The sequence below is a fragment of the Ptychodera flava genome, chromosome 15 (genome assembly GCF_041260155.1).
Source record: "Ptychodera flava strain L36383 chromosome 15, AS_Pfla_20210202, whole genome shotgun sequence".
NCBI classification, from domain to species: Eukaryota; Metazoa; Hemichordata; class Enteropneusta; family Ptychoderidae; genus Ptychodera; species Ptychodera flava.
In genome coordinates, this window is record NC_091942.1 from 19,628,291 (window position 1) to 19,640,825 (window position 12,535).

At 39.6% G+C, this 12,535-nt stretch overlaps 2 protein-coding genes across 2 annotated transcripts; one reads left to right on the forward strand and one right to left on the reverse strand.

Annotated features, from left to right (window-relative positions):
- Window positions 1-3,828: 3,828 nt before the first annotated feature.
- Window positions 3,829-5,715, reverse strand: LOC139151438 (histone H2B, sperm-like). Its single transcript, XM_070724245.1, has 3 exons — window positions 5,662-5,715; window positions 4,942-5,155; window positions 3,829-4,277 (listed from the first exon to the last, which is right to left on the reverse strand). The coding sequence occupies exons 2-3, from the start codon at window positions 5,086-5,088 to the stop codon at window positions 4,041-4,043; spliced, it is 384 nt and encodes a 127-aa protein (XP_070580346.1). The 5' UTR covers window positions 5,089-5,155; window positions 5,662-5,715; the 3' UTR covers window positions 3,829-4,040.
- A 1,667-nt stretch (window positions 5,716-7,382) lies between these two features.
- Window positions 7,383-8,723, forward strand: LOC139151439 (histone H2A). The gene has a single exon (XM_070724246.1). It carries the CDS (start codon window positions 7,496-7,498, stop codon window positions 7,871-7,873), a length of 378 nt encoding a protein of 125 aa, XP_070580347.1. The 5' UTR covers window positions 7,383-7,495; the 3' UTR covers window positions 7,874-8,723.
- The last annotated feature ends 3,812 nt before the right edge of the window (window positions 8,724-12,535 follow it).

The window sequence follows — 12,535 nt, forward strand, 5'->3', positions numbered from 1 at the left end:
GCACATCTACATAACACAGCTCAAGCAGATTCCAGGGGGACTAAGCTAGAATGGGCTTACATCACTTTCATTTTGTCGAAGCGCTATATACCATCGAATGCTTTCTTTTGCGCGCGCGCGCGGTGGATAGAAAAATACATCTGTGTCACAAATTCCGATGGAATTCCTGTCACAAACGGGATTCTTCCGTTTTGTATCCTTGGCATCAGAAAAATTCTCCGATCATGTGAACACTAGTCGGTGTTTTTCAACCTCCTGGTTCCTCTGATTGTAATTCCGCCTACCAAATGAACATGGACAGGTCTTCGGCCTGAATGCAATGATATAACAAGAGCTTGGGGCTCCAATGACATCATATGTTACCGGATATTACTAAAGAGTCTGCTTTTTGGGGTTTTCAACCCAGGAAGGTACATTCCAAAAGAGGAATTGCCATATCTCCACTTTTTGTCTCGAGGTTACTAGCAAACTGTCTAAAAAAACCAGATGTATTTTATCTTTTAAGGCCAGGCGCGAAACTTCCGTGTGCATGCGGTCGAATGCACAAAGCCGCACATCGTGAAGGAAAATCTGGCACAACTGTGTCATTACGTACGGGCCAGAGTGATTAAATTCTTTGTTTTGCATTACCTCAACACTTTGAAAGGTATCGGTAAGCGGTACAAAAACACACACAGAAAATTTCACACACGCGAGTTTTATATGTACTTGATTGTTTCAAAGTAATATGAGTGCCTTTAAAGGGAAGCTGTCTTCAGAACTGCGCCTGTGCAAGTTTTTAGTTTACAAACAATGTATTTCGTGCACGATATCTAGATGCACCTCGTCATCATAGCTGTAACATTTAAATTATACGATGTAGATTATGACAGACATGTTTTAACTTTCATTAATCACCATACCTGGATCATATACAGTATTATCTCTACTGTCTATGCTTGGATACAGTGTTGCCATTGGTCGTATGGGTCCCATACGACCCTTGAGGGCAGTTCCGACGACTGTATTCCTTTAAGAATCAAAGCAGAAACTTCATTGTCACCTCTTTATAATATACACTACAATGTGACATTCTACAACTTGCAGGCGTATATTTAAAAACAACTTAGGAACAAAGATTTGAAGACAGAAAACTACGCGGTTAAGTCTTATTCAAATACGTTTTTTATCACGTAAAAACCCGAAACCAATACTCGCTGGACGTAAAACGAAGAATTTAGTTACGTCGGCCTTTAATAGTGTGAAATTTGTCTGTTGTTTGTCAGAGTTGGTTCAAAGTTTAATTACGTGATGAATGCCTTTTGTTCTCTGTCAGCTGATTATTGCATATAGCTTTGATGACGTCATCGTACAAATATGAGTATCGTGTATGCCTATATATCATGAGGGTGACGATAATGTTGATTTATTAAAATTGATACAGTGTCGGCTGTGTGTTACGTAGAGGAACATTCCAGCTATATATAGTGTTTTGTCTTTTTGATATGAAAATACTCGTGTCTGTTCCGTCACTGAAAATATGTGAAGCATGCCAAAGCAAATGCCCTCATTTCAAAACCAATGCTAGGTTCGAAATATAAACCATATGCATGTACAATTTGGTAAATTTTTCAGGAGGCAGGAGATACAAGCATGTCGGTTGACCCCCGGGGTCATGGCTTGTCGGGGTCTGACAAGTGTTTTAAGTCTGGCAAAGTGCTTCAAATAAGCTTATCGTTTACAAGAACTGAAGTAAAAAATATGAAATATTAATAACTGTTTTGTTATCGAGGTGGCCATTTCTACGTGTACTGTGCCTCGCGTAAAATGAATACCACCCATCCCTTCGGGTGCTCTAGCTAAGTTTGCTACAGAGAGAGCTATTCAACTGATTACAGCAGAATCTTGGTAATTCACATTAACGTTAATTATCCACTGTATGTAACAGTATTAATAATAATCTACTGGGGCAATAATCTGCCTTGTCCGCCCAAAAATCAAACGATATATCTTTGTGACAAGGTCTGTCATTTTAACCCTTATTCTGCCAGGCCTATCATTTCCTCACCTGCAGAGTTCGATACAAAGATGTCAGCCAAAACAACACGTATTTTTGCCCAAGCACTTGACATACACACACACAAACACACACACACACACACACACACACACACACACACAACACACACATATATATATATATATATATATATATATATATATATATATATATACATATATATATGTTAGATTGAGTCTTTTGTACTCTGTGGGCTATGACTTGAAATGATGAGCCGCACTCAAGGGTCGATCGTAAGTAGTGGTCAAAAAAGGGGGAAACCAAACCAGCAGAGCAGAACATACTAAAACATTGCAGCTGTGCAGCGTTTTGAAAAGATTATTCACATGGAGGTAGACCGAATATGTGGAAGTTCAGGAAAAGGAATGGAAGTATGCATGCCATGTACCCCCCACCCCCCTCGACAATCTCCCCTAAAGTTATCAAAGTTTTGAACGCGAAAAAAGAAATATGTCGGCATTCTTCTACCAAATCCAACATCCAGTGGTAGACCCACTACTTTCATTGTAACGACCTAAAATTATGTGTTGACATATCGTTTGTCGATGTCTATTGGCTTGTGGCTCTTTATACAAAAACATCAGATGGTGGCGATTAGATTCAATACGAGCGGTGACGAGATATTCACATACCTGTACATGGGCGAGCGTGCAGGACACCACTATCTAAACACGCTCACCGTGGCTACGGTAAGGGAAAGAACCATCTACGATATTCGTGAAAGCACAGGCTTATGCAAGGATGGTTAATGAAAGATCAACGCCAAGTTTCAAGAACTGCAACCATGAGCGATCAGTGCGTTATTGCCACCGTCAAAGCAGTACAAGCATTGAAGGGATGGACAATTAAGCCTCTCATCCCAAGGTCACCATAGGGTCAAGTCGGTTAAAACCAGCGAGGCATAAACAGATGTCCAGTTTATTGCATTTTAACAAAGGCTTTAAAAACCAGGTCTCTGATAACGTACTATAAACATTTACTGACCACCTAGAACATATACCATGTCAAGTGCTTGGGCAAAAATACGTGTTTTAGCTTAACATCTTTTTATAGAACTCTACAGATGAGGAAATAATAGGCCTTGCAGAATGAAGGGTTAAAATGAGTGACTTATCACAAAGACTAAGCAATTTGCAAGTCTTCTCAGATCTCTGATTTCTCAGATTCTTCAAAGTTCGGTTTAATTTTTTGCAAGTTTCAAGCAGAAAAACTTTGCCCATCTCATACCTTTACAAACGCAGTAGGCAACACCAGAAACTGAGGTTTAATAATCTTGCAAAACTGTAGACTTTGGACATGGAGCTGCACAATGCCCTTAAAATTTTACGACAAGTTCAAGGTTTTTTTTTTAACAAAAGTCGTCAGCCGTGAAGATCTGATGGCCAGTTCGCAAACGCAGGGAGAAACTCTTGCAGGGCTAATAAATTTTCCACAAGAAGTGTCAATGGCGGTGGTAGGTGGCCGAGTGTGACCCTTTTAGCGGCAAAACATCCAAAGCGATCAGAGTTCTTGAATAACTGCACACATCAATTTGTCTTGCACTTTCAACCCAGCAGAGTTTAAAACTTGACAAAATTAAGTGGAGACTGAATCAGTGAAGAGGCAGGTCTTCAGCATATTATGAAGTGTATTTTTTGTTTGCGGAATTGACTAATGACTACAGTATCCCCCTCTTAAAAAGGGAGTTCATTTATAATCATTTTGCGCGAAAAGCTGGCAACTTTTCCTATCACTGCAAAGAGAACCTCTTAACAGATCAAAACAAACAATTTTTATTATAAAATTATAAAAATTTATTGCCTTTCAAAAAACAAAAGACTGACGCACTATCACAAAAAACGAATCAATAAGTTAGAAAATACACAGCAGATACTAAAAATACAATCAGATTTGAATCAGCCATTGAGGAGAACCGTTCAAGAATTCCAATTTGTTAATTGTCCCAGTCAATTTCAGATGCAATTAATTTCATTTCTTATATTTACGAACTACTAGTGTATTTGGTCACGGCTTTCGTCCCTTCACTGACGGCGTGTTTCGACAGCTCACCGGGGAGTAGAAGGCGGACGGCGGTCTGGATCTCTCGGCTGGTGATGGTGGATCGCTTGTTGATGAGAGACAGCCGAGCGGCCTCAGTTGCTATTCGTTCGAAGATGTCGTTGACGAAGCTGTTCATGATTGACATGGCTTTGCTCGAAATGCCAACGTCAGGGTGAACCTGTTTGGTTGAATTTAGGGAGAGAATTGTATATGTAAACAAGGCATCAGCGAGTTTTTCGAGAATTCATCTCAGATGGGAAAAAACCCAAAGTTGGATGCAAGCGGTTCACAAAGTAGGTGTGCGCTTATCTGCAATGACGGGAACTATAAGCTTAGTTTTTACTCAAATTATGAAAGCACACGTTTTGAAGATGACATAATCTTGTAGCACATTTCATTAACGCCATGTTTGCTAAAAAATAAGACAAGGGCCAACTTCGCAAGTTTTTAGGAAAATCTAGCTCATCGCCGGTCCTGTTGACACAGTTTATAATTTGAAATTATTCATCAAGGGGCTTTGCCATGGCCAGGGCAGACTGTATAGGCACTGAGGCGCATTTGAATTTGTTACATTTGCGCACCTGTCGTGCGAATTGGCGTAACGAAACAAGAAATCGACAAATCACAGACAACATTGCGAGGCCGCTGGAAATAACCAAAGAAAAACCAACACACAGGTGTATATCATCTCCAACGCATTTTGTCAGAAAGATTGCAAAAAGTTGGGAAAAACTGAACGAACTTTGTGCATGGCCACACATGGACTGGCGAACAAGGAAACTGTACCCTAAATTTGTGTCGGTCGGCCCGGGAGAACACTTTGATAGACGAGGCACACTGACCTGTTTCAATACTTTGTAAATGTACGTAGCATAGCTTTCAGTTCTTTTCTTCCTCCTCTTCTTGTCAAGACGAGGGAGTCCCGAGGACTTTGCCTTGCCGGCTTTCTTCTCTCCCTTCTTGCTGCTCGGAACGGCTTTGGGTGGCATGGTGATGTTCTGGTGGAGGGTGGTGGCGGTAGCGACGGCGGTAGGAAGTTGCAGATGAACACTAGATCTTTAAGAAACCGGGATAAATGATAAAGGTTAGAAAAATATCTTATAAAAGCGCATAGCGCTACATTTTTAACAGGTCTGCGGCACCTAAAACTTTTGCACCTATTAATACTATAACGTAGACACTAACGAGTTGGTCAGACAAAAGAGCACAATCCACGTGGCCAAAATTTATGACAATGAGACCTTTCAGCGGTGGAACTTGCATGGATGTTGTACATGGACTCTTTCAGCTCTATACGGTTGTACGTAAAATCTTATCAAATTCAAAATTGTTGAACAGAATTGTCTTGATTTTACGGCACGGCCTAGAGTACTTTGCCCGATAAAATTTCAGAGTACAGACAAACGGGTTGACAGAAAATGTACATGCTTCTGCGAAACGTCAGTCACATTGTAAGCTATTAAGTCGTACGAAAGACTGACAAAACTTCAAATATAGAGAGAAATGAACCGAAAAAAAGTTCTTGCATCTTGGCAAAATGTCACCAAGTCTTTCACGCTCACCTTGATCAACGATTGCCTCTTGGTTGATTTTCAAACCTGTAACGGCACCAAGTGCGTGTTCTCGCATTTATACTCTGGCAAGGGTGAACACCTGTATCCCAATGGAAAAATTGCATTCTCTATTCACATGTAAATACATCATGCAGACAGGCATATCTTACCCAAGGAAAGTAGTGCACGTTGATAGTGATTGGCCAGCATTGCCCAATATGCGAAGAACTATTGCATAGATGACCTGATTGGTTGACATCGACAGAGGAACCGATTTCCCCATGAGGGTAATGGTATGACGGACACCTTGAAATTTGTCAGATCATTGTATTCGTCGAAAAGTATGACTTTTTCATCATAATTTGTCATATTTCTGTATAGTGTATTGTTTGTGAATTTTTGGTTTTCCGCCGAAAGACTAGCCCACTAGTCGCTTGGCGTGTTTTTTGTCATTTTTGACATTTAAATAAAGATTGTCAACTTATTCAGTCATTCCGTCTCTCCTATTGCTTTTTTTTACCCACGTTCCGGATGTGGTTTTGGCCAGGTCACGTGACACGTGGCTTTGCCTTCGTACATGGGTGCCGATTCAACTGCATATAGTTTTTTTTTTCCAAATACATGTCATACATCTTTTTTTTAATGTTAATGACACAGTAGTACTTTTTAAATATAAGAGCTATATTATTTCATTGTTCCATAGAGTAAAACATGGCAGACGTATGGTGTGCATGCTGCAACCTGTCACCGTGGTTTTATTCGTCACGTGTCGTGCATTTTACGTCACACAAAATTTGCATACGGTCGGTAAAAGCCCGTAAATCTTTGTACGGCACTATTGAATTTGCCTCTAGGCTTGAGTCATAGTGTTTTTTTTTATCCTGGTCAATTTCCATGTCAAGATCACACGATAGCCCCCTTGAAACTGAAAGTTTTAGACTTTTGCCCAAAACGTTTTTCAAGGGATGTTTATCATAATCAAGGCTGAAAATCAAGGACACCGTGCAAATGTTGGTTAACGTAGGCCCCAATCAGAGATGGAGTTGATATTTGAAATGAAAGCGGACGCCTTTCCCTATGATTACTCTATTGCGACTTTAATTTTCGATTTTCACCAAACAAAACGATGAAAAATTAATTTAATCAACAGCAGCATACCAACAAAAGCAAAAACCCTTAGAGTCCAAATACTTATCTCCAGAGGCCGGAGGAAAATGAACTCCAACAGTAAACGTAACCACGGTCCCTCCACAAACCATGGATAAAACGCACATCACCCAACAGTTCTCTCTTCAGAATTCACATTGTCTCTCGGAAGGGGTAAGCGTACAGACATCAAATTTTTCTTTGCGTTCTTTGGCACCTCTTTTGGAAATTTGTTTTCCAAGTTAACATTAGGCCTATCTTTGCAAAAACAGCAAGGCCGCATGTTTTACTGTAAAAACAATGTTGCTTCGAAGAAGTTTTGACTACCCCTTAAGATCTAATAGTCGAACGGTCGGACCTTGATCCTGTTGCTGTGCATGTATTCAGTAAAATTTGAAAGAAACCGCGTTTTGAGGCGGAAATGATGTCACATTTACAAATTTCCATGAAATTTGCATTGCGAACGTTATCGAAAACCATTATCGACAGCTGTTTATAATAAAATTTACATAACGTTCGGATACTGGTTTGTGATTGGTCATTTTAGCAAATTTCTAGAATCCTCGATGGCCATATATAAAGCTTCGTAAAGCGACAGGAAGGTTGTTGCCTCATAAGAATCGTTTGATAGACGTCAGTGAGCCTTACAGTGATATCGTTCAGACCAGAAAAGTTACCGAAGAAATATCAAGTCAATATGTCTGGCCGTGGCAAAGGAGGTAAAGTGAAAGGCAAAGCGAAGACCAGGTCTAGCCGAGCAGGACTACAGTTTCCCGTTGGTCGTGTCCATCGCTACCTCCGAAAGGGGAACTATGCCGAACGTGTCGGGGCCGGTGCTCCAGTGTATTTGGCAGCGGTGCTTGAATATCTGGCCGCTGAAATCCTTGAATTGGCTGGCAATGCTGCAAGGGACAACAAAAAGACTAGAATCATCCCCAGGCATCTGCAACTTGCCGTTCGCAACGACGAAGAACTGAACAAACTGTTGTCCGGTGTAACCATCGCCCAAGGTGGCGTGTTGCCAAATATCCAGGCTGTACTGCTTCCGAAGAAGACCCAAGTGAAATCAAAGTAAACTGACCTGAACACTGCAGTATAGACACTTTCGAGGCAGGAACGATGTTTTCTAAGAACACAGCGTTTTCCCAAGTGTGATGAAACCTAAATATTTTGAGCTTGTTGTTCAGTGGGTGAGAAATGGGCTGCGGAGAAGTTACTGCGAAGCCAAAATGCCTAACCCTAATTTTACCGTCCTCATATCGCCGCTGTGAACAAAGTGTGCTAATACGTCAGTTGCCTTCATTTTACTTGTTAAGGCCTGGTCGTGCTAATATTTACGTTATGTGGTTATTTACAATGGAGAGTACTGTCAGAAGATGAAGCGAAAATGCAAGTTTCTTTGCACACTACTGTCCCGTCCCCATGTACGTGCGTGGTGAACTTTATGCGGTCTGTGAAATGTCGCGTCAGCAACCTAAACTCCTGCTTATGGCATATAAACTAGCGATCGTTGCAGCAAATTCACCTTTGTCCGAATTTACAGCCTGACATTTTCACGCGATCATTAATTTATGCATATTTGTATGACTTTGTCGACCGCTCTGGTTTTACGTCACTGTTTTTGGGCTCTTATGCAATGGTATGGAGGTAGCAATTTTTAACCCTTCAGAAAAATTATATCGTTTAAGAGTGGTTGCTGCTTTTACAATGATTTGCCTTTCTTTCCGTTATTGTTTGCGGCTTTTTACATTAGTTGTGCAGATGTTATTCAAGTTTGAAAGTTCAGATTTTCACCTTGGTACTTGTAGACCACACCACATCATTGGCTTATACTCCTTCAAAACTTGTCATTTTGTGTTTTGTGAACATTTTTGTTTTGCATTTACCAGTACCTAGTTTTTAAATTAAACATTTTACTGTTGAAATTCTTGTGCCGTGTGTTTCTTTGCCCCGAATACAGCCAAGAATTCTTTTCCCATCTGACAAGGAAGCCACCTTTGCATTCCAAAACAGGTTTTTCAAGAGTTTGATTTTGGTGTCTCCAGTTTGAATTTTTCGAAAGTTTGACCATAAAAATAGTCTAATTGGCATAAAGCTTGCTTTACAGAATTTGGGCAACTGGTGATATGTTCGAGACATATTTTCACCAAAAATGATGTACAAAAAAATTGTGCATGTGGACTGCTCAATGGGTTGATCATGTTATTTGAATATTGCTTTACAGCAAGGTTGCGTGCAATTCTACTTGATTTGTGCACCAATACAGATGGGGCTCATTCAATTTGTTGAATTTTGAACAATTTTACAAGTATTCGCGAAAAGAATGATCATACCACTTGTGGTATGTAATATTTCTGTCATAGATAACTAGAGCAACTTTTGCAAAACAAGTGCAGCAGATTTGCTTTTACCATGAAATGTTGTGTATGGCTGTCAAAACTGCAGTCGCAATTCAAGTACTATGGCCTGAAGGTTGGTGGAATGTCTAAGGAACTATTAATAGTTTATAGATCTGGCTTAGACTTCATTAATTTCAAAATAATTATTACTTTGATATTTGGTAAATATGTGTACTGGGACGATATATCTATCTACACATTTGCATTTTTGAAAATTTGGCTCCTGTCAAAGGTGTAAGGAATCATCTGATAGGTATTCTGTGTAAATTTCAGGACCAAGATATCTCACCCTCTATTAAATAGCTCTGAAATCGCCTGGCATGTGGTTCTCACTTTTGATCTAATATGGTATTAAAACTTGAAGTAATGATAAAGTTTGCAAGTATACATTTTCGGTTCAATTTACCCAAGTTTGGTCAAAACATCCTTGAGACTGTATCTTACAGCTCATGAAGGAAGCTTGGAGAATGTGTGTGATGTTAAAATAAGAATCAAACTTTTTTTTAGTATTGAATGCTTTCACTTTTATTTCTGAAGGTCTTCACTCCAACTGCACTTTTACCATCAAATAACATGCATACTGAAAATGGAAGTTTGCCATTACACAATTGTACACTAAGTTGTTTGTACCCACATCCTACAGACATCAGTTCAACAAAACTAAAATACATGTACAATACAAAATATGGAATTAAAAAAATAAAACCTGTCAAAATGAAATTGCAAATTGTGTACAAAGTTTGTATGTAGTTCATGCATTTAAAAAACTGCAAAAACATCACAATAAATGGATTGCTACAAAATAAGTAACTATTACAACTCACTGTTAAAACACATTAATGACAAATGATAGTTGAGTACACAGTACTGTAAAAGTTAATGATTAACAATTTCAAACTACTTAATCACAGAGACCCTAGGGTCTGTGACTTAATGCACGTGCACCACTTTAATAGAGCTTTAAAACAATGATTCTCAAATTTTGAAACCAATGTTAGGGTTTGTGAACATGAATTATGGCCAAAACATGCTAAGACACCCTGTTGTCTATCAAGGTCATAGGCCTCCATAAAAATTTCATTTTTCAAATCTCTTTAAAGTCTAATTCTTGATCGCCTGTACTGAAACTGTTTCCCTAACTTTCTCAAAATCTACAGATTTTTATTACAACTAAAAATATTGTTTCCTTGCTCTGGAATCATATTCTATTCGCGGTAATTCTTGTAACTCAGAGCTATTTTGCATTCGGTAGAATATTTCGACTGAATCACTCAGCCTTCATCAGCTGTTGTGTCATTGTGAATAGTACGATGACGTAACCGGTCTGCTGACCGCAGGAGGGCATTGTAAACTGCTGGAATTTCCATCCCTTCATCCCTATTGAGGGCTGGCCGTTGTGCTTTGGACACAGGGGCCAAGGACACAGACAAATCAAAGAAAGTCAACATCAATGTAGGCATTCCGTATGTGAGAGGCACTTCTGAAGTTTTACTGAGGGCTTTTCAATCCCATGGCATCAACATGTACCATAGGCCATTCAACTCCATGCGACAAATACTTACCCACGTCAAAGACAGAACGGAAAAGCTAAAAAAGTGTGGTGTAATTTATCGTGTTAAGTGTGAAGTCTGTAACCAGGATTATATCGGGGAAACTGCTAGACAACTAGGAACGAGACTCGCGGAACATCAGAGTCGAGAAACCTCTGCAATTTATGAACACTGCAAGAAGACAGGACATTCAATCAATCCTGACAATGTCAAGATCATCTCATGCGAAGATCATTGCATCAAACGCAGAGTGAAAGAGGCTATTGAAATCAAAGCACAACGGCCAGCCCTCAATAGGGATGAAGCACAGTCGCTCGAGAGCTATTCAGCTCTGGGACTATTCGCCCCATAGACGAGTATACAGAAGCGAGAAATACCCCGCTTCTGTATACTCGTCTATGGGGCGAATAGTCCCAGAGCTGAATAGCTCTCGAGCGACTGTGGGATGAAGGGATGGAAATTCCAGCAGTTTACAATGCCCTCCTGCGGTCAGCAGACCGGTTACGTCATCGTACTATTCACAATGACAAACAGCTGATGAAGGCTGAGTGATTCAGTCGAATATTCTACCGAATGCAAAATAGCTCTGAGTTACAAGAATTACCGCGAATAGATTTTTTATTGTTTTACAATTTTTAAATTTGTATTTGTAGAGCCAATTCTTTGACAAGGTCTACTTCAGAGGAAATGATGGTATTGCAATAGTGAATGTAGCATGAAAGGTAAAACTATCTGCACGATCCAGGGCCGGCTCCCATACCAAGCAGAGATTATTGGAAAAGAGAGGGCATGAAAATTTGCCATGATAGGTTGCAGTCGCCACTGACACAACAAAGATGCTTTCGTGCTTTTATAAAAGGGACATCGGCAGCATTTCCCAATTCCCTTTTTGTCATATTTTTGTTATACCCATAATATGTACAGGTACCACCTCACCAGACACCTATTTCCTATGCACATTCAATTATCTATTGAAAACAATTGATCAATAACTTAATATTATCATAAATGTTATTCTAATAGATTCTTCCACAGCCCCCTGCTGGCCCATAAGTCACTTTCATTTTGCTGGTAGCCTCAATTATCTGTCTGTGCTGGCGTAGTCAAAGTTCTGCTGGTGATACTCGCTTAGTTAGACCGTTGAGGCGCATTAACCCTGTGAGTGCTGTGATTTTCCCTGCAAAATTTTAGTGCAACATTTTACCAATTTTTATGAATTTTTCTGTAATAGTTTTGATAGTTTTGGACCAAACGGGCATAACTTTTAATTGGTTACGGTTTTTCATCAAAATTTTGGGGAAATCTGATAACAATTGTCTAGATTTAACAAAAGAGTCTGCATTATGTTCTTTAAAGGTGACAAACATTGACTTTGGCACTCAAAGGGTTGTTCAATGCAGTATAGGGGGCATGCAATAAGAGGGAGCAGTATTTGAAAGAGGTCGACAGCTGAAGATTGATGGATTCCCTATGCTTGAAAGTTTTCATTTCAATTGTGTGTAAGCCTATAATGCAAATGTATGGGCAGTCAAAAGTTAAAATTCCCGGATCAGCATGTTGAACAAAGACTGGATGAGCTTTTAACAAGACTTTGATGGGTGTGTTGTAGCTGGCATAATTAATGACATATATTTTCCCTGATGGATTTGAGAAGCTGAGGAACTGCAAACTATATCCCTACAGATGTGGATTTTTCAACTTGTAAAGAGAGATGCAATACAAAACATGATGCGCATTTGATACACTGGACGAATACACGTTCTCAAACAACATTATACAAGAGTTACT